Genomic DNA, 27340 nt, shown 5'->3' on the forward strand with positions numbered 1-27340 from the left:
TTCTGCCCTCCGTAAGACTGCATAACCTTCGACATAAACGTAAGGAAAAATGCTAACTAGGAATCCTCATGCACCCAGTCCAGTGCCCCCTTGATTTTTTTTTTTCCCCTTTCTGGCCACCCTGAGGCATATGGAGCTCCCAGGCCAGGGACTAGACTGGAGCTGTCGTTGAGACTTAAGTCACAGCTACGGCAACACTGGGTCCTTTTTTAACCAACCCACTGTTCCGGCCAGGGATCAAACCTGTGCCTCTGCAGTGACCTGAGGCACAGCAGTCAGATTCCTAACCCGGTGAACCACTGGATTAATCAAAAATTAGCCTATCTACTGCCTCTCGATTCCATACGCTGAAAGAATTAGGACAAGAAGTGCTTTTCTTGTTACCGACAACAGTGAGGGTCGCAGCTCATTTCTAAAGAATTTGTTCAGACAGCAGATTCCCCCCAAGGTCCGGCTGGACTGGGAGCTGACAGGCCAAGGTGATCAGCTGTGTAAGTCGGTGCATTTGTTTGAGAGTATTACAAGAAGTACACAGAGCACACATCTGGGTTACAAAAGCCCTTTTATAAAGCCATTTTTAAACAAAACAGAAAAAGTTTACAAAAGAAAAAAAGATACAGAAAAAAGAATAACTTGCTTCATATGTCCCAAAAAGAGAAAAAAATAAAGGGGACAATGCCAACATGCTCAACAATAAAGGGTTCTTTTTCTTATTTTTTTAATACAAAATACAAGCAAAGGATACACGTACTTAAAAGAGAGCTCAGGAACAGACACGCAGTCCTGGAAACCCTTCAATGAAAGAAAGCAGGAGTTCGGGTCTTTTTTTTCTTTGTCTATGCAGATACATACAGAGACTGGGATATGTAAAATTAAGTATCACAAAAGACCATCGCACAAGTCTACCAACGCATGTTGCATCTATAATTCACGAACATGGTCAACAAAATCATGTTCACTTCAACTCCATTTCATTTAAATAAAAGAAAAAAACCTTTTTAAATAAAGTGGTTACATTCAAACTTTAACTTCCTTAGTACCATGCTGCAGATCTCAGCACTGTTTAAGGTATTGCAAGAATGCCCAACCCTCTGGTGTCTGATCGCGTACATCCAGCAACACTGCAGTATTAAGGGATGTCTCAGCCCATGGACAATTAAATACACTTAGGCAGGTTCTTCTCTTTTACCCTTCCTGCTCAGAACCTAAAAGATTAAGGACTCAAATCAAGGAAGACTGGGAAGTTTAGAGATGGCGAAACGAAGTCTGAAAGATGAATCAAGGCAAACCATGACTGAGAACTTGGCTGCTGCTTAACCTGGCAAGTCTTAAAGTCTTTCCTTCCATCTTGCAGGAATTAGGTGTAAGAAGGTTTTTGCTGCAACATGTTCATGGTAAACAAACTAAGTAGAGCTCTTATTTACAAATCTTGTAACAAATACTTCTGGAGGGGAAAAAAAAAAAAAAGAGAGAGAGAGGAATTCACTAATTTCCAGAAGACAAAGGTTTCATTTGCCAGACATATAACAAACACACACACTCACACCCACACACCCACACAATACTTTGGGGGTTTTTATACAAGTTATTTAGGGCATAAGCTGAGTACTACACCCCTACACCCCATCAAAAAAGGAACAACCAAAAAAAAAGTCCCAATTTTACCCTCCCCCCATAATCTAGAAAACCCTCCCTTCACCCCTGATGTACAAAGTATATGCACAATGGTGGCATTACCACCAGCCACACAAAGCATGCTCCGATGTCACCAGTTCAGTCACTCCATTGGCATGGCAACAGGCAGGTTTACAGGATTTTTCCAAATAGTGGTTAATACACAGTCAGCACCACTGTGAATTCTGTGAATTAGGCTTTGAAAAGAAGTGTAACTTAGGGACCTGGGGTTTGGAGTCTTCTGTATCTAGCTTATCGAGGGAAAAAAAGAGAAAATGGGTTCTATACTGAAATTTGGCTTAGGTAGTTTGATGTCCCATTATTCAAATAAACTAACTTCCTTTTCAAATAAACCCAGCTCCACGCAGAGAAAAGGACAACTCTCTAACCTCAGGAGCTATCCCTGGACAGGAGACGTTTAGTACTTGTTTTGTCTGAATGCCATAAAAACCACAGGCCAGGTTCCTTCCTTTCCAAACTCCTAAGGTGATAGCTTCTTCTCAGTGTAGCTACTGGTAACGCAGGCACAGAAAGAACCGATCAAATCAAAACTTCCTTTCTTCATAGCTTAAGCCAGAATGGCCACACAATCGTTTATAAAGCTTTCCCTGTTGCTCCTGGGAAAATTTAATTCTGCTCTTGCCTTTTTAATACTCATAAAGCATCTCCTAAACTTTTTATTTATTTATTTTTTTAAAGGAAAGCACTATTCCCTTTCCCCACCTAGCACTTTAAAATCCACTTGTTACTTGAATGTTCATGGATTAAAAACCAAAAGCAAAACACACCACACACAAATAATGTTAAAAAAAAAAAGTGTCAAGTTCAGTTTAGTTGATCCTATCCTAAAGAACCTCAAACACTTGACTGGATTGTAACTTCAAATTCCACTCTTGATTAGTTACCTGCAAGAAAATGCTACCTGAACCAGTACCAAGAGGAAGAATTGAACTGAGAGATGAACTTGGGGCAAAGCAGTTACGGTGAAAAACAAAAACACACAACTGGTATCAAAGCTCCATAGTAGCTGGGAAATCCACCACAATTCTTCCAGACTCAAAGATTTCCACTCACTACCTCCCTAAAGGAGGACACAGCCATTGATTTCTCCTTCACGGACTCCATAGGAAGTGGAAATATGTCAGGGAGAGAGGTTTTTGGAAAGCAGGACAAATCCACCATCCTTGAAACGAAAATGTATCCTTTGGGCCAATTCCATTGATTCCCTTCCGAGATGGGGAAGGCTAAAAGCAGCAGCAAGCTACAAATAGATGGACGCCACCCAGTTCTCGTTCTGTGTGTGTCCAGGTTGGGGACGGAAGCGTGAAACAAAGCATCTTAGTAGAACGAGAATGTAGTGTCTGTCAGTCAGCATAGCTGCCGACACCCATGTTCCGGAGGCAAACCTAACAGAGCCGACCTAGAGAACCGAGGGAACACAAACAAGCACTCTCAAAGGGAATTCCCACTTCCTGAGCACTGCAAATCACAAGGGTGAACGCTGTCGCCATTTCACCATAGGCACACCAGAGAAAAAGAGGGCGTTGAGTCAAGGGGGGCGCCAGTGGCCAGTCACTACCAGCTTAGAGCTTGTAACCCGTCCTGACATCACTGTCAAGCCTGACTATTGAGCACCTGTTTCCAGTTGAGACACCACTGCTGTCCTATTTGCAGGCATGATTTGAGGGGAAGACCAGAGCGTTTGGAATCATCAGGTAAAAATGGAGACAACAAAGGTCATTCGGAGCCTGCCTCTTGGGGACACAGATCCTTCTGTCCAGTCTATTAGAAATACAGAATACACTTTTCAATCTCATGAATTAATCTTTAAGAAAGAGATCCCACTCAGGAAGCCTAGCCAAACGCACGCAAATAACCTAGACGACGGAATTACCTCTAAAGGATGTGCGTGGGTATCGCAGAGAGGTTAGTGCAGATTCATACAGTAAAGGGACTATGTTACAAGGCTCAAGTTGTCAAAGACCCTTCCCCCCAATCTTCATGAAATGTAATCTAAGGAAACCACAAAGGTTACTAGGAATGTAAGACTTGACGTGAGAAACCCCTAAAAATAGAAGTGCGTGGTGGAAACACTGATAGGTTGTTGTTGTTTTTTTTAATATGGGAACACGAACCTTCTTGTTTAAAATACCTGAACAAACTCATAAAGCAGAGAGAATAATCTTTAACACGCTCATTACAAAGTTCACAACTATGAAGTTAATCGGCATGAAAGATAATCATCCAATCGCTACTTATGTTCAAGTTTTGCTTTTTTTGGCCAAGGACGAAAATCTCCAAATTCATTCTTTCACACACACAGTGCAACAGTGAAATGACTCTGCCACCGGGTGCTTTCTAAAAGGAAAAAAAAAAAAAAACCATCAGAGTAAGGATATTCCTTACAGTGTCTACTTTACCAGAGTAAAAATATTCCTTAAGTAACTTCTTGTTGTTGTTGTTCTATGAACATCTGTAAGAAAGCCAGGTTGCTGGAGAGAAAAATATGCTGTTAGCAGGCAGAAAGCAAATTGCATAATATCAAGGAAGCAAACTAGATAGAAAGGCAGACGTTACAGTTCACTCATTTTTCAATTCGTTTCCACACCCTACAACCCCTACACCTTGTTCCCGTTAACTCGTTATTAGGATGTAGAGGAGCAAATCAATCTACAGATCCGTCTCCCGACTGCCTTCATAAGGCATGTAAAGTCTGTGATCAACAGCACATAAGCCTCCTGAAGGTATGGTTTTTCCAGCCCTGCAGCTCCCCTTACCTCCTGCTTTAAGCAATGAGCGGTAAGCAAGGGCGCCAGTCAAAAGACAAAAGCTAACTGAGCAGTGTCAGAGCAGCACTTCACATACTCCCATCAGGCACAGAACGTGAAGGGAGTGAGGAACAGGGCAAGGAGCAATCAGGGTCTAGAGCAGGACTGGGGGACACTGGGGGTGGGCTGTGCGGTAGGAGTCTGTGTACTAGCGGGGCAGCCAAGAGATGCACTTCACACTGTGTTTCTACAAAGAAATGGGAGGATCGGTGCAGGAAAAGGAAAACATTCCATCCCCAGTTAAAAACGGAGCATGGTTCATGAGCTCTGAATGCACACTGATGGCATAAAAGAATTTCAAATTCTCTGTTCTCATAAAGGAAAAACCTCAAGTCTTGGTGATCAAGTTTCACATTAACTGGTACTTTATTTGCTTAAAACCTAAACATGTCAGTTTGAGAAGAAAGTCACTGTGATATAGAGATCTCGCCATTTAAATTCTAGAATTTCTTTTTTTTTTTTTTTGATCCTTGGTAAAATTTTATCCAAGAAACAGAATAGATACATATATATATATTTTAAAACATGAGCCATTAGAAAATGAAAGAGGAAATCGAGAGTGATTTAAGTTTTGGCGGCCCTTGTTTTTTTAAGTTCTTTATAGACTGTAGCAGGATAAAAGGATCACTTGGCTCAGAGTCTCTTAGAGATAACAAACAAGTGATGAAGTTTTTTTTTAAAAAACCCACACTCTCAAACAAGGTCAGGTAACCTCAATTCCCTGCCCTGCCCCAAGGTAAAAAATATGAATACTTCTAGGAACAATTCAGAATTCATTTTTATCTCCTACCTGCCCCGTCGGTGGAAGTTTAAAGTCATGATTTTTTTTTAAGACATCCTTAGTTTTGTATATAGAATATAAACTTGTATTAGATGATGACTGATTTTTTTTTTTTTTTTTTTTTTTTTAAAGTTCAGGTAGAGAAAGAAGCAATCATTTTCAACTAAAACCCTCTATGGTTTTTTGATTACTGTTCAACTTGCTACCATTTAGCAAAAAGCAAAATTTCCATAGTGTTCACCTCAAATCTTATTGCTTTACAACTGTGGCATATCTTCCATTCAAAATAAAAGATGAAGCAGTCAATCCAGTGATTAATTTAACATGGCTTTCATTGGGAAGGGGGGGAGGGGGAAGAGGGGGGAGTGACAAAGAGAAGACCAATAGACAAAAAAAGGTAAATTAAACATACAATGGTTTTCTTAAAAAAAGAGAGAGAAAGAGAAAATGTTATTTTCGATAAAAGGAAAAAAAAAAAGCACTGAAAGCCCATGAGTCAAGCCATAGCCAAAACCATATTCTATCTTAAGTAGGTTTTCTTTTTTTTTTCCCTCTTTTTTCTTTTTTCTTTTTTTTTTCTCTCTTTTTTTTTTTTAATAAAATCTCTCCCCAAACCATCATCACTTTTAATCCTCCCCAGACTGGGCTTCATCTTCAGACCCTTCATCTCCAGATTTCTCAGGTGGAGGGCTTGCAGATGTCTTCTTTTCTGGAGGGCTTTCCGGCTCCTCGTCTTCTTCTTTGGGAGAAGGAGTCTTTTCCTTTGATGCCTTTGAAGCTGTGGGACGACCCGCTTTCCCTTTGCCTTTCACAGGACTTGGCGTCACTGAAAGAAGAAAAACACCAGTTTGGGGAAGGGGAAGGAAATGTCTTTAATAAAAATCAGCTACAAAACAAAAAAATCCATAAGAAAGAAAAATCTATAAAGATAATACCCCAACTTACTAAAAATTAAGGTGGGTACTGGTTTCCAAACACTTTTTAGCAACACTGTAATATTATGTTAGCAGCAACTGTGTGTGTGTGTGTGTGTCTCTCTTTTAGGGCCACACTCGAGGCATATGGAGGTTCCCAGTCCAGGGGTCGACTTGGAGCTACAGTTGCTGACCTGCAACGCCAGATCCAAGCCATGTCCGAGACCCACGTCTTTGACCTACAGCTCATGGCAACGCCAGATCCTTAACCAACTGAGCAAGGCCAGGGATCGAACCTGCATCCTCATGGATACTCGTCAGATTTGTTTCTGCTGAGCCACGACAGGCACTCCACGCTAGCAGCCATGTTTACAATAAGGAAACAGGATGCCATAGAAACTGCACATCATCCTTAGTGGCTTGTGAAACTAAAAGTTGTTTATGTTTAAAAATCCAGTGAAGAAGAGGATACAACTTATCCTGAGTAGAAACTGAAGCCATCAAATGACTTTTGATAGTTCCATCATTCTCAAGGGTAAGAAATGATGAATAACAGTTCTATTTGCCAGAATAAAAAAAAAAGGCAAATCTAGCTTTCTGATTTTTTTTTTTTTTTTTTTTCTTTTTAGGGCCCCACCTGTGGCATATGGAAGTTCCCAGGCTAGGGGTCGGTCGTACTGGAGCTGCAGCTGAGGCCTATGCCACAGTCACAGCAATGCCAGATCCCAGCTGAGTCTGTGACCTACACTGCAGCTTAGGGCAACACCGGATCCTTAACCTACTGAGCAAGGCCAGGGATGGAACCTACATCCACATGGATACCAGCAGGGTTTGCTACTGCTGGGCCACAACAGGAACTCTCAGCTTTCTGATTTAAGGACAAACTAGCTCCAATCAATATCAGGCAGAAACTACAGGTGCCCAAGAAAATGAATCTCTGCTGTCAAGTGTGATTTTACTCTGTCAGCACAGAAGATGGTGTAGAGATCAACCACAGAAGTTACATGTATTACAATAGGTGTGCATTTTCCAATTTCAAGTCTTTACTAGCTGCCGAGACATTGGTGGGGAAAAAAAGGCAGTCAGAGCTATGCTGACGCAGTGTTTCTACTACTGTGCCCGAGGTCATTCCCAAATCTCGCCTATGTACAAGCAAGAGTTGAGGAACAGGGCTAAGCTGTAAGCCTCTTGGAGGGGCTGGAGTCTTTATTAATAAATAAGTGATACTTCCAGGGATAGAGAACAGGATCCTTCTTTCTTATTAAGTATGTGGCCAGTGCCAAGCCCTAATGAAGAACTTCTGGGAGTTCCCGCTGGGGCGCAGCAGGTTAAGACTCCAACTGCAGCACCTTGGGTCAGCTTAGATTGCTGTAGAGGCACAGGTTAGATGCCCAGCACAGTGGGTTCTAGGATCCAGCACTACTGCAGCTGTGGCATAGGTCAGAGCTGCTGCTCAGATTCACTCATTTCCATATGCCATGGATTCGGCCAAAAAAAAAAAAACCTGTAGAGAAAGCTGCGTAGTTCTCAAAATTTTTCCCATGCCAGAGCCACAGCAACGAGGGATCCGAGCCACATCTGCAACCTACACCACAGCTCGAGGCAACGCCGGATCCTTAACCCACTGAGTGAGGCCAGGGATTGAACCCGCAACCTCATGGTTCCTGGTCAGATTCGTTAACCACTGAGCCACGACGGGAACGCCTTAAAATTTTTCAAAGCAGTAATTTAATTTCACTTCTGCAGAGCTTACCTGTGGCCTTTAGCCTGGGTTTGGGCATTTTCTTTTCTTTTCTCTCAGGTTTGGACTTCTTAACCATCTTTTTGTTTTTCTTTTTTGAACTGCCATAGTCACTATCATCATCGTCTTCCATTAGGAAATCCTCATCACTGCCGGAATCTTCTGAGAGGAAAGAAGAATTTCAACGTCCAACTTAATGTATACATCCTTCCAAGTGAACAAAGGGAGAGAGTGCTGAGAATGACGGGAGGATGGGATTGGGGAGTCAAACACTCTTGGATTCTATTTGCAGCTGGACTACCAATCTGGCTGGAGCTGTCACTGGCCCCACCTGTGAAACGGTTTAGCATTAAGCACATGAGAGTTACATGACTGACTTGTTTGAAAAGGAGGCTGAAAACAGGAAGAGAGATGACTTAATCTCGATAACAAATGAAGGCATCAAATAACTTGGTAGTTCCATCAATCCCCTATAACCCTGATGTGACTGGGGAAACGAAACTCAACTGATTTGGGGTATCTGGCCCGATTATAAACAAAGAAAATAAGGAAACTACATACAAAGCAAATATACATGTAATGAATTAATTCAGGTCATCCCTGAAACATCTATATTCTGTTAACACCTTTTTTTGCAGGGAGAGGTCTACGCCCCGCTCCATCAGGCCAACACATGAATCTCGATCATGATGCCCACCATGCAATTGTTAACTCCAGTTCATTATTTGAGTACAAAGGATGAAATTATTGTTCATTCAGTATTTGAGTACAAAGGATGGAGATAATAAACATGGGAATCTCTGAACTTTTTTTTTTTTTTTTTTTTTGCTTTTTAGGGCCGTACCCGCAGCATATGGAAGTTCCCAGGCTAGGGGTTGAATCAGAGCTACAGCTGCCGGCCTACACCACAGCCACAGCAAAACGTGGGATCCGAGCCACATCTGCAACCTACACCCCAGCTCACGGCAACGCCGGATCCTTAACCCACTGAGCGAGGCCAGGGATCAAACCCACAACCTCATGGTTCCTCGTCGGATTCGTTTCTGCCGTACCACGACGGGAACTCTTGAACCTTTTAAAATATAGATAAATATCAAAACAATCATCTCTTTTAACAGTAAGACCTACTTTAAGGGACTGGTTTTAACACCGAGCAGCCACAAAAGCGCCGAAGTAATCAAGGTCACAAGCTACAATCATGAGCAAAGTAACAAGCCGGCTTTACGTACTCTCCTGGAAGGGCGCCTCATCCTCTTCTTCTTGCTCTTCTTCGCTGCCCACATCCTCCATAAGCATCTCCCTCTGTTTAGAGGCTGCTTTAGAGGCTGCCTGCCGTTGCTGGCGCACATTTTTATGATCTTCTTTTTCATCTTCACTGTCCTCTGCAATGATCAAATTTGACAGCTGACTAGAAAAGTCACTAAGAGATGTAAACTTTCATCCCATTCTAAACGAGTAAATTCTATCCTTAAAAATTCCTACGAAATATACAAAAGAGCTAAAATTCAAAGAATGAACCTGAATAAGACTATGCCCCCACGATTACATATAAAATACTGCAGGCCTGTAATTTTAAGTAATAATGAAGCTGAATTTAGGTGTGAACACATGCTTCCTGTAACATGCTTTAAACTTACATCATTGCTTTGCCCTAAAATGCTCAATGACATTCAAACCTATGTTCATCGTTCTTCGACATTAAAGTTAGAAAAATATTTTAAAATAGTAGAACAGGGAAAGATTGTCTTCCAAGGATATTTATGCTAAGATACAAAATACACAGAACCTAAAATAATGCCAAACTAATAGCCTTTTCAATGGATGAGGTGTGGCCATTTCAGTTTAGAGGAGGAATTGAGGGAAGTCTTTAAAATACACATTTAAATCAATTAGATCTTAAAACAAGTTCATAATAAAAAATTACTGTCACATATGATAGTCTATCAATTAAAAAGTCTTTTCAACACACAGTTGTGGTTGTGAATAAATCTGGTTAAAGGGCAGGATGCCAGCCTGCTGGCTCTAGACCAAGTTACATTTGTGTTACTCTCCACCTACAGCCCTTCTCCTGGACTTTGAGGCTCCCTTGGTCTGCTAAGGTTTAGCTGTTAGTCTTCTGGAATCACTCGTAGTCCTATAAGCTTTGCCATGGTCAGTGTTCAAGTCATCACTTTCAGTACCAAAAACCTCACCTGGAGACAAATAGACATAGGGAATAGAGCTGACTTTGGTAGACTCAAAACTAAACCCAAAGTTTAGTTTTGGTGGGAGCTGTGCTTATTATTAACACTGGTATAGAGTTATTCATTTTGGAGTTCCCGTCACGGCGCAGCGGTTAACGAATCTAAGAACCATGAGGTTGTGGGTTCGATCCCTGGCCTTGCTCAGTGGGGTTAAGGATCCGGCGTTGCCGTGAGCTCTGGTGTAGGTTGCAGGTGTGGCTCGGAGCACGCGTTGCTGTGGCTCTGGCATAGGCTTGGCAGCTACAGCTCCGAGTCGACCCCTAGCCTGGGAACCTCCATATGTCGCGGGTGCGGCCCTAGAAAAGGCAAAAAGACAAAACGAAACAAAAAAAGTTATTCATTTTGAAGTGCTCAATAAACTCACACATGTCAGAGATTCAAATTAGGGTTCATAGGACAAATAAAAGTGTATGTTATATTATTACAACATCACTAGGTAGTGCAAAAGGTTAATATAATTTCTTTTCAATTTAGGCAATCAGATAGCAGACGTGGGGAAAAAAAGTAACAGCAAAACAGCTCAGAGGAGTGAATTTACTGGAACTTTGTCTACTCTCTACACAGTAGCTAAACAACAGTCTCTTTTTTTGTGTGTGGGTTTTTTTTTTTTTTTTTTTTTGGCTTTTTAGGGCCACACCTGCGGCATGTGGAAGTTCCCAGGCTAGAGGTCCAATTGGAGCTACAGCTGCCAGCCTACACCACAGCCACAGCAAACACCGGATCCTTAACCCACAGAGCGAGGCCAGGGATCAAACCCACAACCTCATGGTTTCTAATCAGATTCATTTCGACTGTACTATGACAGGAACTCCAAGCAGTCTCGTTTGAAGGGCGATCCAGGAAGGCAAAAGAAGGGGGAATGTAGGTCAAAACTAAAATGGTTGGGAGCAATATGGAATAAACTCTCAATTTTAATGAGAATTAAATTTAAAAAAATATCTCCCCCATATGAAGAACAAGTAATCAGGATTTAACATTTAATTTGGTCACAATCTCATTAATTCTTTTTTTTCCCCTTCTTATTTTTTCTTTTTCTTTAGTTTTTTTTTTTTTTCCCCATTAATTCTTTTAAGGTAAAATTCTTACAGAAAAGCCCTCTGTGGCTACTGTTTCAAAGGACTACTCCCTGGCTAAAAAGTGTCAGATTGAAACTAATCATTTCAATGAATAAACACACAAATAGAATGAAATCTATTGCATTAAAAATTGTTTACTACCTGCCGAATGAGAATCATCCTTCTTGGTCTTCACATCTTTTTCTTCGGAGTCCTCACTGTAAGGGGAAGGGGGAAAAGTTTAAGTCTTAGATCAAAATCTAAGTGAAACAGATCTCTGGTATCTGACTGGAAAGAATGCCAAACAAAACCTCTTTTAGGAGTTCCCATCTTGGCACAGTGGTTAACGAATCTGAGGAACCATGAGGTTGGAGGTTCAATCCCTGGTCTTGCTCAGCGGGTTAATGACCCGGCTTTGCCTTGAGCTGTGGTGTAGGTTGCCTGCATTGCTGTGGCTGTGGCGTAGGCTGGCAGCTGTAGCTCCGATTCGACCCCTAGCCTGGGAACCTCCATATGCCAAGGGAGTGGCCCTAGAAAAGACAAAAAAAACCCAAAAAAACCTCTTTTATACATAAAATATCCAAATAGATGCTGAGGAGTGAAATTGCTTCCATTATTTTCCTACTTTACAGGTGGATAAGAACAATTTTATCTACTTTTAGAAAACACTGCATTGTCCAAAGAGCCAAAGGAAGAAAAGAAGGCTTAACACAAGCTAAAAACTTCTCACCTATGGATAAGGCCTGGTTCATAAGAACATTTACTAAAGAAAAATTCTCTGTAGTCAGAAGCAGAGTATGAATACACTGAAAATAATTATAGAATGTATTAATAGTGGTATAAAGTAGGCAAATAAATGGATCGCAACAAATACAGATGCAAAAAACCACCAAAAATCGGAGTTCACGTCGTGGCCCAGCAGAAATGAATCTGACTAGGAACCATGAGGTTGCGGGTTTGATCCCTGGTCTCTCGCTCAGGGGATTTAAGGATCTAGTGTTGCCAAGAGCTGTGGTGTAGGTCGCTGACGTGGCTCAGATCCTGCATCGCTGTTGCTGTGGTGTAGGTCGGCAGCTGTAGCTTTGATTTGACCCCAGCCTGGGAACCTCCATATACTGCAAGTGTGGCCCTAAAAAACAAAACAAAACAAAAAACAAACAAAAACAAACAAACAAAATCCACCTAAAATATAATTATTAAAGCAAATTGGAGTTCAGTTATATATATTACAATATGCTTAAAAATTTATCTAAAACAAAATGAAAACAAATCAATTAACAGATTATCTTCTAACACTTTTTGCCTCCAGCTGTATATACATCAGAAACCGCAACACACAGGTCTGCCTTGTACCATGGAGAAAACAAAAGTGAGCCCAAGATCACTGCAGAGCAAAATATGAAGTTAAGGAACTTCAACAGTCAATGAAAATAATTATCTAAAATAATTTTTTAGATCACAAAGATGCATACTTTATATTATTTTTTAGAAAAATAATTTTCTAGAAACTAATCATTATCTAAAATAATTTTTTAGATCACAAAGATGCACACTTTATATTATTTTTTAGAAAAAATAATTTTTTAGAAAATAATCATTATCTAAAATAATTTTTTAGGTCACAAAGATGCACACTCCATATCCTCACAGATCGTTAACTTGGAAATCCCAGTTCTCGTGGTCTGCCTGTCATGAATTAATTAGATGTATGATCTTAGGCACATCACTTGGTACCTTTCAGTGCCAACATGTTATGATTCCATGAGAAATTGTGACAAACAAAAAAAGAAATAGTCACACATAAAAACTGCCTTCATAGCTTTCTTTTCTCAAACAGCAGATCTTGCACATCTCTTCTGGTATTCCCATAAACTAGACCACACTCAAATGACAAACTACTGAACCCAAGATTCCCAAACAAAGAGAAAAACCCAAACGCATTTCTTTACTAAGCCATCTGATCCAAACACACTATAATTCTGAAACCTGTGACTGTTCTGCATAAATATTTTATGCAAAATCAGCATTTAATTCACAAGTCTATTACAATGATGAAGAACGATATCATTTTCTCTAGTTCTTTTATTAGTGACTTTATAGGGACCATTAATCCTTGCGCCCCATTACAGCGAAGTCAAGTAAAGGCTGAACTTTTCAGTAAAGACCAACAGAAAAATCAACATAACACTGGTCTGAGGGAATCAACATACAAAGCACTTAATACAAACGGCAATAAAAGCTGTATTTATTTCAACCGTTCCTGGACACTTAGGAGACAGTAATAAAACCAAATTATTGCAACAAGGAAAAAATTAGGCTAGATATCAGTTACATTGATGAGACATAATTATAACAGGCCGTGAAGATGCTCACTAGGAGAAATAAAATGAATATAATGACAAATAGTTCAAAGTTGGGCTGCTATATAAAACTGGATTAGAGAGATCTATTATGAAACTATGGAAGCGCTATCTCCCTACAGTATAATTTTGTCTTATTTTTTTCCCTCAAAATTTTCCTTTCAGAAATGCTCCAGGAAATAATGCTATAAAATTGGGTTTGGGTTGTGATGATCGTTGAACAACTAGAAATGCAATAAAATTCATTGAGTAAAAAAAAAAAAAAAAAAAAAAGGAAGAAAAAGAAAATTCTCCAGGAAAGAGAATAGCAGAAGTTAGCAATTCAAGCAAATAAAATACTAGGTAAATATATTTATTATTGTTATTTTGCATTTTGTGAATTCAGAGTGCAAAGAATTCTGCCTAGGGCTTTATTACAGTAATTTTAGCTCAAAAGTAAACATTTTGGAAGAAACAGTGAGAAGTATTATTTCATTTCTTTGAACTGCTCATACTTAATAGTATTGTTTAGAAGCAATATAGCCTAATGGTTAAAAAAAAAATGGACTTTCGGAGTTCCATCGTGGGGCAGCAGAAACGAATCTGACCAAGAACCATGAGGTTGCGGGTTTGATCCCTGGCCTCACTCAGTGGGTTAAGGATGCAGCGTTGTCGAGAGTTGTGGTGTAGGTTGCAGTCACAGCTCAGATCTTTCGTTGCTATGGCTGTAGTGTAGTCTGGCAGCTGCAGCTCTGGTTCGACCGCTAGCCTGGGAACTCCCATGTGCCTCGGGATGCAGCCCTAAAAAGAAAAAAAAGCAAAAGGACTTTGGAGGCCAACAGACCTGGTTTTAAAACCTGCTAGTCCATTTGCTGGTCCTTGGATAAATCACTGACCCCTCTAAGTTAATATTATTTACCCTGATAAAGGTGTTGTGAGAAGTAAATGATAACGAATATAAATTATCACATAATAGATACTAGCATATAATAATCATAAATGGCAACTCTCATCTTTCTCACCACCATCACCATCAAGGAGGTCTTAGAGTCTTGCTACATGGAGTATGAAAGTGTATGTGCTACAATACCCTGGTCTTATGAGGCAATTATGGTTAAAAATACAACTCATTCATGAAAACTAACTGAAATCCTCTATAAAACTAAGGGAAAGGAGGAGTTCCCACTGAGGCACAGTGGGTTAAGAACCGGACTGTAGCGGCCTGGGATTGATGAAGAGACAAGGTTCAATCCCTGGCCCCACACAGCGTGTTAAAGGATCCAGCATTGACGCAGCAGCAGCTTGGATTCAACCCTCCGGCCCAGGAACTTCCATGTGCTATGGCTGTGGCCATAAAAACAACACACAAAACAAACAAATAAGGAGTGGCGTGTGGAAACAAATCCAACTAGAAACCATGAGGTTGTGGGTTTGATCCCTGGCCCTGCTCAGTGGATCCGGCATTGCCATGGCCTATGGTGTAGGTCGCAGATGCAGCTTGGATCCTGTGTGGCTGTGGCTGTGGCAGAGGCTGGCAGCTGTAGCTCCCATTCGACCCCTAGCCTGGGAACCTCCATGTGCTGCAGGTGCGGCCCTAAAAAAAAAAAACTACAAAAAATAAACAAAAACTAAGGGAAAGGAAACTGCTCAAATGATTAAATTATTTAAACAGAGTAGAACTGATTAAAGACAGTAAAACTCAGGGCAGGCAATGCAACTTAAGATTCTTCTAAGTTCTGCCTTGGGTGTGGCCTTCAAAAGACAAAAAAAAAAAAAAAAAAAAAGGAAAGAAAAAAAAATTCTTGTAAATTGTGATTCTGCCAGTTATTTGTAACTGAATAGGAAAGGTCACTTATTCTTTGCTTTTACTGCAATGAAAATACCAATACTAACCTTAGGAAACAAATCACATACTTAAACCATCTTTCTGCCTACCGTCAGAGGTTTGAGGCAGCAAAAAAGTCATTCTGGCCTTCTCGGAGCTTACCTTGGATTCCAGGTTGAGTCTAAGCAAGCCTCATGATCTTAAAGAGGTTAACTTTTAGACTCAAAAGCACTGCTTGAGATAATAGGAAATATGCAAAACAACATTAAGTAAACAATAAGCACTTCCCCAAAATGATTGGAAGTTCCACCAGTTTAGAGACCAGAGACTTCCCCCATCTCAGAGTAGTGACCGTGTAAGAAAAAAACAGATTAACAGTGCCTCTTACCTATCTTCCTGGGAATTCTTTCCGGATCGTCTCTTATTTTTAGCTTCTCGGGGAGATGATCGAATTTTCTTAGCGGGAGGGCCCGAATCTCTCCCATAATCTTCATCTAAATAAGATTCAATGAACTATATTATGATTCTTACATGTCAAAATTACCACTGTATTTACTGAGACAATTCTCTCATGTTATGTAAAAGATGAGAGGGCAGGGAGTTGGTGTTGTGGCTCAGCAGTAAGGAACCCAACTAGTAACCATGAAAATGCGGGTTTGATCCCTGGCCTCACTCATTGGGTTAAAGATCCAGAATTTCTGTGAGCTGAGGTGTAGGTCACAGAGGAGGCTGGGATCTGGTGTTGATGTGGCTGTGGCGTAGGCCGGCAACTACAGCTCTGATTTGACCCCTAGCCTGGAACTTCTGTATGCCACGGGTATGGCCCTAAATAAATAAATAAATAAATACGAGAGGGCAGGATTTCCTAAATAATTTTCCTTCATTAAAAAAATAATTCTTGGTATGACCACTACGGAAAACAGTATAGAGGTACCTTAGGAAACCAAGTATGAACTACCATATGATCCAGCAATCGCACTCTTGGGCATATATCTGGACAAAACTTTCCTTGAAAAAGACACATGCACCCGCATGTTCACTGCAGCACTATTCACAATAGCCAAGACATGGAGACAACTTAAATGTCCATCGACAGATGAATGGATTAAGAAGATGTGGTATATATACACAATGCAATACTACTCAGCCATAAAAACGAACAAAACAATGCCATTTGTAGCAACATGGACTCTCGCACTAAGTGAAGTCAGAAAGAGAAAGACAAATACCACATGATATCACTTATACCTGAAATCTAATATATGGCACAAATGAACCTTTCCACAGAAAAGAAAATCATGGACATGGAGAACAGACTTGTGGTTGCCAAGGTGGAGGGGGAGGGAGTGGGATGGACTGGGAATCTGGGGTTAATAGATGCAAATTATTGCCTTTGGAGTGGATAAGCAATGGGATCCTGCTGTATAGCACTGGGAACTATGTCTGGTCACTTGTGATGGAGCATGATAATGTGAGAAAAAAGAATGTAACATGTATGTTTGACTGGTGTGCAGTAGAAAATTGACAGAACACTGTAAACTAGCTATAATAAAAAAAATTATTATAAAATACGGCAGATAAAAAAGAAAAACATTAAAAAATAACAATAATTCTTGGAGTTCCTGCTATGGCTCAGTGGAAACTAACCTGACTGGGATCCATGAGAATGTGGGTTTGATCGCTGGCCTGGCTCAGTGGGTTAACGATCCAGTGTTTTGGTGAGCTATGGCAGAGGCCGGCAGCTGCAGCTCTGACTCTACCCCTAGCCTGGGAACTTCCATATACCAGAGGTGCGCCCCTAGGAAGAAAAAGAAAAAAAAGAAAAGAAAAGAAAAAATTCTTGAGAATTCCCATTGTGGAGCAGCAGAAACAAATCTGACTAGTATCAATGAGGAGTTGGGTTAGGTCCCTGGCCTTGCTCAGTGGGTCGAGGATCTGGCATTGCTGTGAGCTGTGATATAGGTCGCAGATGTGGCTTGGATCATTGTTGCCACATCTTCATATTTATTTGGAAACTATTATAGTAATACAATTATATCACAGCCATGAGGTGGCAGGTTTGATCCCTGGCCTCATTCAGTGGGTTAAGGATCTGGTGTTGCCATGACCTGTGGTGTAGGTCACAGATGCGGCTCGGATCCTGCGTTGCTGTGGCTCTGGCGTAGGCCGGTGGCTACAGCTCCAATTCGACCCCTAGCCTGGGAACCTCCATATGTTGCTGGAGCAGCCCTAGAAAAGATAAAAAATAAATAAATAAAAACAAATTTACAAAATTAAAAAAAAAATAAAAGCCCTATTAAAAAAACCTTAAAAGGTGGCTATTTCCAAAACTGTTTACTACACCATTATATATATAATTGTGAGGATCTAGAACAGTCTAAAGCTTCATCAATTATTAAATGGTTGGTAATTATAAATTGTGGAATATTATACAACCTTTAACAAGCATAAACTTTTAGTAACATAAGAAAGATAAGTGGGATGGAGTGGGAGGTGCATAGAACCCAAAATTCCATTGAAAGATGTCAACTATATTTTTTAAAGGAAAAAAAAGACAAAAGGCTTTTCAAACAAAAAGGTGAAAACAGCAATTCCTTCTGTGGCTCAGCAGGTTAAGAACCCAATACCATATCCATGAGGATGCAGGTTCAATCCCTGGCCTTGCTCCGTGGGTTAAGGATCCTGGGTTGCCACAAGCTGTAGTATAGCTTCCAGATGTGGCTTGGATCCGATCCCCCGTTGCTGTGGCTGTGGCACAGGCTGGCAGCTGCAGCTCAGACTGGATCTATTCAATCCCTAGCCCAGGAACTTCCATACGCCTTGGGTGTGGCCGTAAAAAGGAAAAAAAAAAGGTTAAAATGGCAATTTGCTTGCAAAGGGACCACGAACAATATTTCTGCCTCAGTTTCTTTATAGGCAAAATGGAAATGAAAATAGTATAATCCCACTTTAACGGGATTGATCTAAGGATTAAATAAGTAACTGCGAACATTTAGCAAGCATTTAATAAATATTAGTATTACCTCTGGGAAGTTGCAATTTTTTTTTAAATTCTTCTTTATATGTTGCTGCATTTTCTAAGTTTTCCAAAAATATATAATATTATATTTAAAAAGTAAAGTTAGATTAAAAAAGAATAGTAACTACCTCTGGAAAATTAAAATAAGAAACCTTTTAGGGTTAAGACTTAAGATACACTACTCATTCTATGAGTTAGTTCACAAATCAAAGTGTTTTACAAAATACTTTCCTCTTACTTCATTATGCCAAAAAACCTTACATACTCTCTGTTGTAAGGTATGAGCCTTAATGTGATTATAGCAGGAGTTACATTAACTAATAAACACTGCCTCAGAATTCTCACCCATTTAACCTTTGGACTTCAAAACGAGATAAGAAAAAAAAAATTATTCAAGTGTTTATTATCAATGATTTACTAAAGTTAAAGTTCATGCAAGCTCAACTTTTGTTTTGGGTCACAGAGACCAACATAATGTATATACATCAACAGTCTAAAAATAAAAAAATGAAATGTATTCCGAAAGAATAATTTAAAAAGTATGTAAGACAAATACCATATGATATTACTTATATGTGGAATCTTAAATTATGGCACAAATGAATCTATCTACAGAAAAGAAACAGACATACAGACATGGAAAACAGACTTATGGTTACCTAATGGGAGGGGGGAGGGAGTGGGATGGACTGGGAGTTTGGGGTTAGTAGATGCAAACTATTCCATTTAGAGTGGATAAGCAGTGAGATTCTCCTGTATAGCCCAGGGAACTATATCCAATTTCTTGGGATAGACCACAATGGAAGATAATATAAGGGAATATATACATGACAGTATAGCAGAAATTGGCACAACATTGTAAATTAATTATACCTTAATTTTAAAAAAGTACATTAGCTGGCTATTCTTCCACTCGTCAGCCCAACTTACAACTTACTGAAATCACGAAACTTACCAGCATCATCAGATTCCTGAAATTGTGAATAATCAACGACCTTCCTATTTCTGTAGAAAGAAGAGATTCTAATTAAGATCACAAAAGTGGAGGACTTTTCTAAGATATTAGAACACACATTTCTACTTCATGCAGAATTAGAACAAGGTCTCTGAAAATTACTTTTCAAGAAGCTTGGACCTGTCACACGTTGTTATAGAAAAGTGCAGCTTTAAGCCAAAAGTATTTTGAACAACAATATTGTTCATCTCAGGGATAGCTCAAATACTATCCTTTCCCACAAAACAACCCCTCCCACCTCCCACAAGTACATAAGACAGCAAAATGAGCCAAACTACTATTCATTATACACAGAAATATCATATGCATACAAACCAGAACTATAAATGTTATTTTACTCCTATCACTTACACACATTCATGTATACCTGATAAACAAGCTTATTGCTGGTTTTTTTTTCATGGTAAAGTGACTTGACTTTTAAATATACTATATACAAACCATGGTGATGGTAAGTTAAGCTTTACATAGGAGAGGATAGAAAAAATTGATTCATTCAAAAGATGCTTTTTATTAAAGATACAAATTATCTTGAAAAGTATCAACTTGACAATAATTTTTTTAAGTGCTTCTTACTGGGTAAGGCATCTTCAATATCTCAAACAAATTTAATTTCCATTTTCCTACTTCATAGTCTAAACCTAAAACTTTCCTTAGAGAGATATAAGAGCTTCTGTGTTAGTATCCAAACAGCCTGGCCTTTAAAAGAGCCTTAGATGGGAAATGGAAATAAAAGCAAAAAAAAAAATAGAAATTAAAAAATGGAAATAATAATAAATAGTACCTAATCAAACGTATAAGCTTTTGCACAGCAAAGGAAACCATAAACAAAATGAAAAAGACAACCTACAGACTAAAAAAATACTTGCAATAATGCGACTGCTAAGGGCTTAATTTCCAAAATACACAAACAGCTCATACAACTCCATAGCAAAAAAACCCCTAACAACCCAATCAAAAAATGAGCAGAAAGACTTAAAATAGACCTTTCTCCAAAGAAGACATACAGATTGCCAACAGGTGCATGAAAAGATGCTCATCATCACTAATTACTAGAGAAATGCAAATTAAAAGTGCATGAGGTACCATCTCACATTGGTCAGAATGGCCATCACTAAAGTCTCCAAGTAACAAATGCTTGAGGGGGTGTGGAGAAAAAAGAACCCTTCTACACTCTTGGTGAGAATCTAAATTGGTGCAGCCATTACAGAAAACAGTATAGAGGTTCCTAAAAAACAAAAAAGTTGCTATTTGATTCAGTAATCCCACTCCTGGGCATATATCCAGACAAAACTATAATTTGAAAAGATACCTGCATCCCTATGTTTGTAACAGCTCTATTTACAGTAGCCAAGACATGGAAACAACCTAAATGTCCAACAACAGAGACATGGATAAAAAAGATGTAGTATACCTTTTTTTTTTTTTTTTTTTTCCTTTTTAGGGCTGTATTCATAGCATATGCAAGTTCCCAGGCTAGGGGTTGAATTGGAGCTATGGTTGCCGGCCTATGCCACAGGCACAGCAATGCCAGATCTGAGCTGCATCTGCGACCTACACCACAGCTCACAGCAATGACAGTTCCCTGATCCACTGAGCAAGGCCAGGGATCCAACCTGCATCCTCATGGATTCTAGTCCGATTCATTTCCGCTGTGTCACAACAGGAACTCCAGTGTGGTATGTCTCTAAAATGGAATATTATTCAGCCATAAAAAGAATGAAATAATGCCAGCTGCAGCAACAAGGATAAGTCAGAAAGAGCAAGACAAATTATCATATGATATCACGCGTAAGTACAATTGAAAATATGGCACAAATCAACATATCTACAAAACAGAAACAGACTCACAGACACAGAAAACAGACCTGAGGTTGCCAAGGGGAGGGAAATGGAGAAAGGGAAGGACTGGGAGTTTGGGGTTAGCAAATTATTATATATGATGCATAAACTGCAAGGTCCTGCTGTGTAGCACAGAGAACAATAATCAATATCCTGTGATAATCCATAATGGAAAACAACATGAAAAAGAACATATATATGTGTGTGTATATATACATATATATATATATTGTGTGTGTATATACATATATTGAGTCAACTTGCTGTACTGCAGAAACACAACATAAATCAACGATACTTCAATAAAATTAAAAAAGAGCCACGGATGCACTGAAACTAAATGAAAACTGAACAAGTGAACTAACTGAAAGACCTATGAGAAACATGCCACCAACTACACTTAAACCTGAGCAGAGGACTATTCCTGGTTTCATAGATTAAGACACCATCTAAATGCAAAAACAGGACAGTCAGAATTCAAGTACAGGTATAATTTGCATATACTATGTGAAAATTATAGGGGTAGGAGTGAATTCTGAACCCGTTTGGGGCTTCAGATGTGGAGGAAGGTATAGCCTTGATATATCCTTAATTTAAGAGAGGAAAAAAAGGGGTTTCCTTATGGCTCAGCAGATTAAGGATATGGTGTTATCACTGCTGTGGCTCTGGTTTCAGCTGTGGCTCAGGTTCAATCCCTGGCCCCAGAACTTCTGTGTGCCAAGGGCATGGCTAAAAAAAAAAAAAATTTTTTTTAAATAAAATGTGGTAAGAAGTTTCCTGGTGGGGAGTTCCTGTCGTGGCGCAGGGGAAACGAATCTGACTAGGAAACATGAGGTTTCAGGTTCAACCCAGGCCTCGCTCAGTGGGTTAAGGATCCGGCATTGCTGTGAGCTGTGGTGTAGGTTGCAGATGCAGCTTGGATCCTGAGTTGCTGTGGCTGTGGTGTAGGCCGGCAGCTATAGCTCCGATTCGACCCCTAGCCTGGGAACCTCCATATGCCACAGGTGTGGTCCTCAAAAAAAAAAGACAAAAGACAAAAAAAAAAGAAGTTTCCTGGTGGGTCAGCACTTAAGGATCTGGCATTGTCACTGCTGTAGTTAGGGTCACTGCTGTGCCACAGGTTCAATCCCTGACCTGGGGATCTGCTAATGATTTGTCACTTCCTTAATCCGTCACTAGAAGCACTCCAGGAAGGAATTACGTAGTAAAAATACAGAATCCATTAATAGGAATCCTGGGTTTCAGTTTTAGAACTTCAAGCAAGTCACTTACTTCTCTGGTCCTTACTTCCTCTACTGGAAATGATAACCTAAGTTGCTTGACAGATCTAAAAAGTTGGATTAGATTATCAAGGAGTTCCCAACTAGGAACCATGGGGTTGCGGGTTCGATCCCTGGCCTTGCTCAGTGGGTTGCCGTGAGCTGTGGTGTAGGTTGCAGACGCGGCTCGGATCCCGAGTTGCTGTGACTCTGGCGTAGGCTGGTGGCTACAGCTCCGATTAGACCCCTTGCCTGGGAACCTCCATATGCCGAGGGAGTGGCTCTAGAAAAGGCAAAAAGACAAAAAATAAATAAATAAAATTAGATTATCAAATTCAATGAAAAAGATTTTTTGAATTGCAAATGGTCAACCATCTTTTGCACACCAAACATCTTAACACACACTGCTGTACCATTTGTACTCTTCACTAATCAGAGCTTTTTGAAGGTAACAATTACATCAGACCCACATTTCTGGTACAGAACAAGGTAAAAAAGTAGGCACTCAAGGAGTTCCCGTTGTGGCTCAGTGGTAATGAACCTGACTAGAATCCGAGAGGATGAGGGTTCAATCCTTGGCCTTACTCAGTGGGTTAGGGATCTGGCATTGCTGTGAGCTGCAGCTCTGATTCAGCCCCTAGCCTGGGAACTTCCATATACCACAGGTGTGGTCTTAAAAAGGAAAAAAAAAAAAGCAGGCACTAAAATGTTTTCTGAGCTTTTTGTTCTTAGGGCCAAATTTAAGAGCCCTGTTAGAAACCTAATTTTAGAAAATAATATAGAGGATAATATCCAATCTCCTTAAAGTCTTTTTAGGATCTAATCTCTTGCCACTTATCAATCAAGCAACTCCAGGAGGTTTAATCCCACCAATCAGTTTGTTTTCTAACACTTGGTTGTGTTAACCTTGGCTCAGAATGCTATTCATGTGACTGACTCCTACTCAGATACAACCTCATCTCCTCTCAACATCTTTAGTCCCTTTTTCTTTCTTTTCTTTTTTTTTTCTTTTTGTCTTTTTAGGGCTGCACCCGCAGCATATGGAGGTTCCCAGGCTAGGGAGTGAATTGGAGTTACAACTGCTGGCCACAGCCACAGCCACAGCAACTCGGGATCGGAGCCGTGTCTGCGACCTAAACCACAGCTCACCCTCGGCAGAACTTACAAGAATCTTAAGTTGCATTGCCTGCCCCGAGTTTTACTGTCTTTAATCAGTTCTACTCTGTTTAAATAATTTAATCATTTGGGCAGTTTCCTTTCCCTTAGTTTTTGTTTGTTTTCTGTCTTTTTTTTTTGGGCCTCACCTGCAGCACAGGGAGGTTCTCAGGCTAGGGTTCGAATCGGAGCTACAGCTGCCAGCCTACACCACAGCCACAGCAACACAGGATCCAAGCCGGGTATGCAACCTAAGCCACAGCTTGTGGCAACACCGGATCCTTAACCCACTGAGTGAGGCCAGGGATCAAGCCCACATCCTCATGGATATGAGTGGGTTTGTTAACCGCTGAGCCACGATGGGCACTCCTTTAGTCCCTTTTCCTACTACACACACACGGTCTCCTAACTATGTCTTCCCTGTTAAATGTGAACTTCTTGAGGACAGGGACTGTCCTCCTTCGTTTGGAAAGGTCTGATGAGTGAATGAACCTGGCATCTGCAAAGGGTTAGGGTAGGAAAGGTGGTCAGTAGAAAAGACGTATATGCCACTGCAGTTAACAACCTATCAGGTGTTTAATTCTACTGCCCTTAATTACGCAAGAAAATTTACTTCTCTCCAAGCTAAAAAAAAATTTGCTATTGTAAATCTAAGAAAATTAAAAGGCAATGATTTAGTACATTTTTTTTTCCTATCCTAGTTTTCAGCAAAGGAAAACTACCAAAATGCCATGGAGACTATATTGACCTTATACATGTAATTAAACTTAAGTTTTTCAAAACTAAATTGAAAGAATCCTCCTTCCTTTGAAACATAAAATATTTTGACTTTTAATTATGTGAAAATGGCCAGAACTATTTTAACCAATGTCATTTATCACAAAACCTATAAAACCTGAGTAAAGCAAAATAGGAATATAGAAGCAAGCTTGTGTTAAGGGTGACTAGTCAAAAATAAATAAATACATAAAAAGGAAACACTATAAATGCTAAATAGAGGAAGAGAAAAAATAATTTAAACAGCATTTATAAGGATCACATTCACCATAACTCATTATAATGATTTATAATGATAGTTTGGATTATTTCTTGCTTTTTAAAGATGCTTATTCAAAACATACTATTTTCCATTACTTAAAGATTTACCTTATTTAGTGTTGAAACACATTTTGTCTTTTTTTTTTAGGGTCACACCCATGGCAAAGGGGGGTTCCCAGGCTAGGGGTCTAATTGGAGCTGCAGCTGCCGGCCTACACCACAGCCACAGCAATGTCAGATCCGAGCCTCGCCTGTGACCTACACCACAGCTCACAGGAGGTGAGATCCTTAACCCACTGATCGAGGCCAGGGATCAAACTTGTGTCCTCATGCATGCTAGTCAGATTTGTTTCCACTGAGCCACCACGGGAACTCTGAAATACATTTTTGATAAACAACTTCTATGCAAACTTGAAATTAAGAAGATATCCTGGAGGCAGAAGCACTACACTTAAGAGCAATATTTAAGTCTAAGGGCACAGGAAATGCTCAAAATGCTATTACTGGAGTTCCAGTTGTGGCTCAGAGGTAGAACTTGACTAGTATCCATGAGGACATGGGTTCCATCCCTGGCCTCACTCAGTGGGTTAAATAAGATCCTGCATTGCAGTGAGCTGTGCTGTAGGTTGCAGATACGGCCTGGATCTGGCTGTGGCATAAGCTGGCAGCTGCAGCTCCGATTCGACCCCTACCCTGGAAAGTTCCATATGCCACAGGTGCAGCCCTAAAAAGGAAAAACAAAAAAAGCTATTACTTAAATTGAATGCTAAAGCTAAACCAACTCCTCAGTGTAAAATGAGCATCAAAAACTGCAAGCGGGAGGACAATACAAAATTTTAACATAGAAGTTAAAAACACAGATTTTAAAAACTGGGTTTAAATCCTGGCTCTGCCAGTTACTTCCCCTCACTGAGCTTCACTTTCCTCACGTGTAAAATAGGAATAGCAAACCTAACTCTCAAGATTGTTCTAAGTGCCAGGTACACAATTATCTAATAAATAGCAGCCATCATTTCCTGTAAGCATGAACTTGTTCCATCCAGAATACCATTGCAATCTTGAACACATTTGAATACAAAAGTAACACAATTATTTATTGGAACAGCATGATTAAGTCACTCCTTTTAAAAACATAATATCTTAGAGTACTGGTTCTAATACTATTTAAAAAGGGTGTCTTAAAGAGCTTGGTGCTTATTCTTTAACAGGCAATACCAAAGTATCTCCCTATTTGTATATTATTTCCAACTTTATGATAATGTTTTCAGTTACAATTTAGGCCAGAGAAAGTAGCAACAGTAGCTATTTTAAATCCACCATTCAAGTTAGATCAACTTCTATCACTCAAATCAACTGGAAAGTCTGAAAGTTTGCACTAGGAAAGATAACTTAACCCAGTAAGGAAAACAAGTAAAATAGGAATTATAGGAACACAAAAACTTCAATTATGTGCCTGCTATTTAGGTTCTAAAGGTATCTTGGTCACAGTGAACCAACCAGAGGGCTTTAAATGCAAAAATGAAATGTCAAGTTGGAAGCTAGACAAAACAAAACAAAACAAAACAAACAAAAACAAAAAAAACCCCACTAAAATCTCTTTTCGATACCAAACGAGGATAACTCAAGAAATTGGATTTTTTTCTTCCACTCTGTCACCAACTTTTTTTTCCAGGTGAGTCTGCTGCCCAAATGCTTTTTTTTTTCTTTTCTTTTCTTCTAAGAGCAACCAAATTGTTTTAAGACCAAAACAATATTCCTGAAATGTGAGGTATGTAAAACTAACATTCTGATAGTCAAGGACCAACAGCATTTCAGAGATGGAAATTACCACACCTTTGAGATGATCTGATCCAACGCTCCTAACCTTATAGATGAGAAAACAACTAAAAACCGTAGATCCAGTGCCACTTTATAACAAACCTGCACATCAAAATATGGAGAAACAATCACGATCCAGGTGAGGAAGCAGAACTTTAAAATAGAAACCCACATTTGATTATTGACACCTTAAGCTTTATACAACTTAAAGAGCACAAAATCGTTTTCTCAAGGCAAATCAGAGAGACGTTTAGACAATTTACTACACTAATTAGCTCAAATTGATCATTTTTACCCTGAAGAAATCATATTATTCTGGCTAATGCGGGAAGAAAACACCTAGCTAACTTTCTAGAATTCACCAAATTTCCCATTAGATACTTAAAGTGCACTTCAAACCTGAGTTTTGAGAAATGAAATATAGCTAACAGTTTTTTTCACTAATCACTTAGGGTGGTAAACATCTGGAACGATATTTTTCAATCAGTCACAGCCCACTATTGGGTCCTGAAATACACTGATGTTTAATAACTAGCATTTTAAAAAGAAGAGAAAAAAAGACAGGAGGAGGGAAGGAGGAAGGAAAGAAGAAAGGAAGGGAGGGAAGGAGGGAGGAAGGAAAGGAGGTCCCATTGTGGTTCAGCATTAACGACTCCGACTAGAATCCATGAGGATGCAGGTTCGATACCTGGCCTGGCTCAGTGGGTTAAAGATCTGACGTTGCGGTGAGCTGTGGTGTAGGTCAGAGGCGAGGCTCGGATCGGGCATTGCTGAGGTGTAGGCTGACAGCTGCA

The 27340-nt window shown here is 39.8% G+C and overlaps 1 protein-coding gene across 2 annotated transcripts in view; it reads right to left on the minus strand.

The window, feature by feature from the left end:
• The window catches only part of NUCKS1 (nuclear casein kinase and cyclin dependent kinase substrate 1), a 36704-nt gene continuing 10530 nt past the window's right edge, over nt 1167-27340 (minus strand). Inside the window, exons 2-7 of one of the 2 annotated variants that reach the window (XM_005667533.3) lie at nt 19375-19424; nt 15789-15894; nt 11399-11454; nt 9168-9320; nt 7951-8097; nt 1167-6109 (exon numbers count right to left, since the gene is read on the minus strand). In XM_005667533.3, the coding sequence (XP_005667590.1) occupies nt 5910-6109; nt 7951-8097; nt 9168-9320; nt 11399-11454; nt 15789-15894; nt 19375-19424 (712 nt within the window). In that variant the 3' untranslated portion in view covers nt 1167-5909. 2 annotated transcript variants of the gene reach the window in all.

Source organism: Sus scrofa, chromosome 9 (assembly GCF_000003025.6).
Source record: "Sus scrofa isolate TJ Tabasco breed Duroc chromosome 9, Sscrofa11.1, whole genome shotgun sequence".
Lineage (NCBI taxonomy): Eukaryota > Metazoa > Chordata > Mammalia > Artiodactyla > Suidae > Sus > Sus scrofa.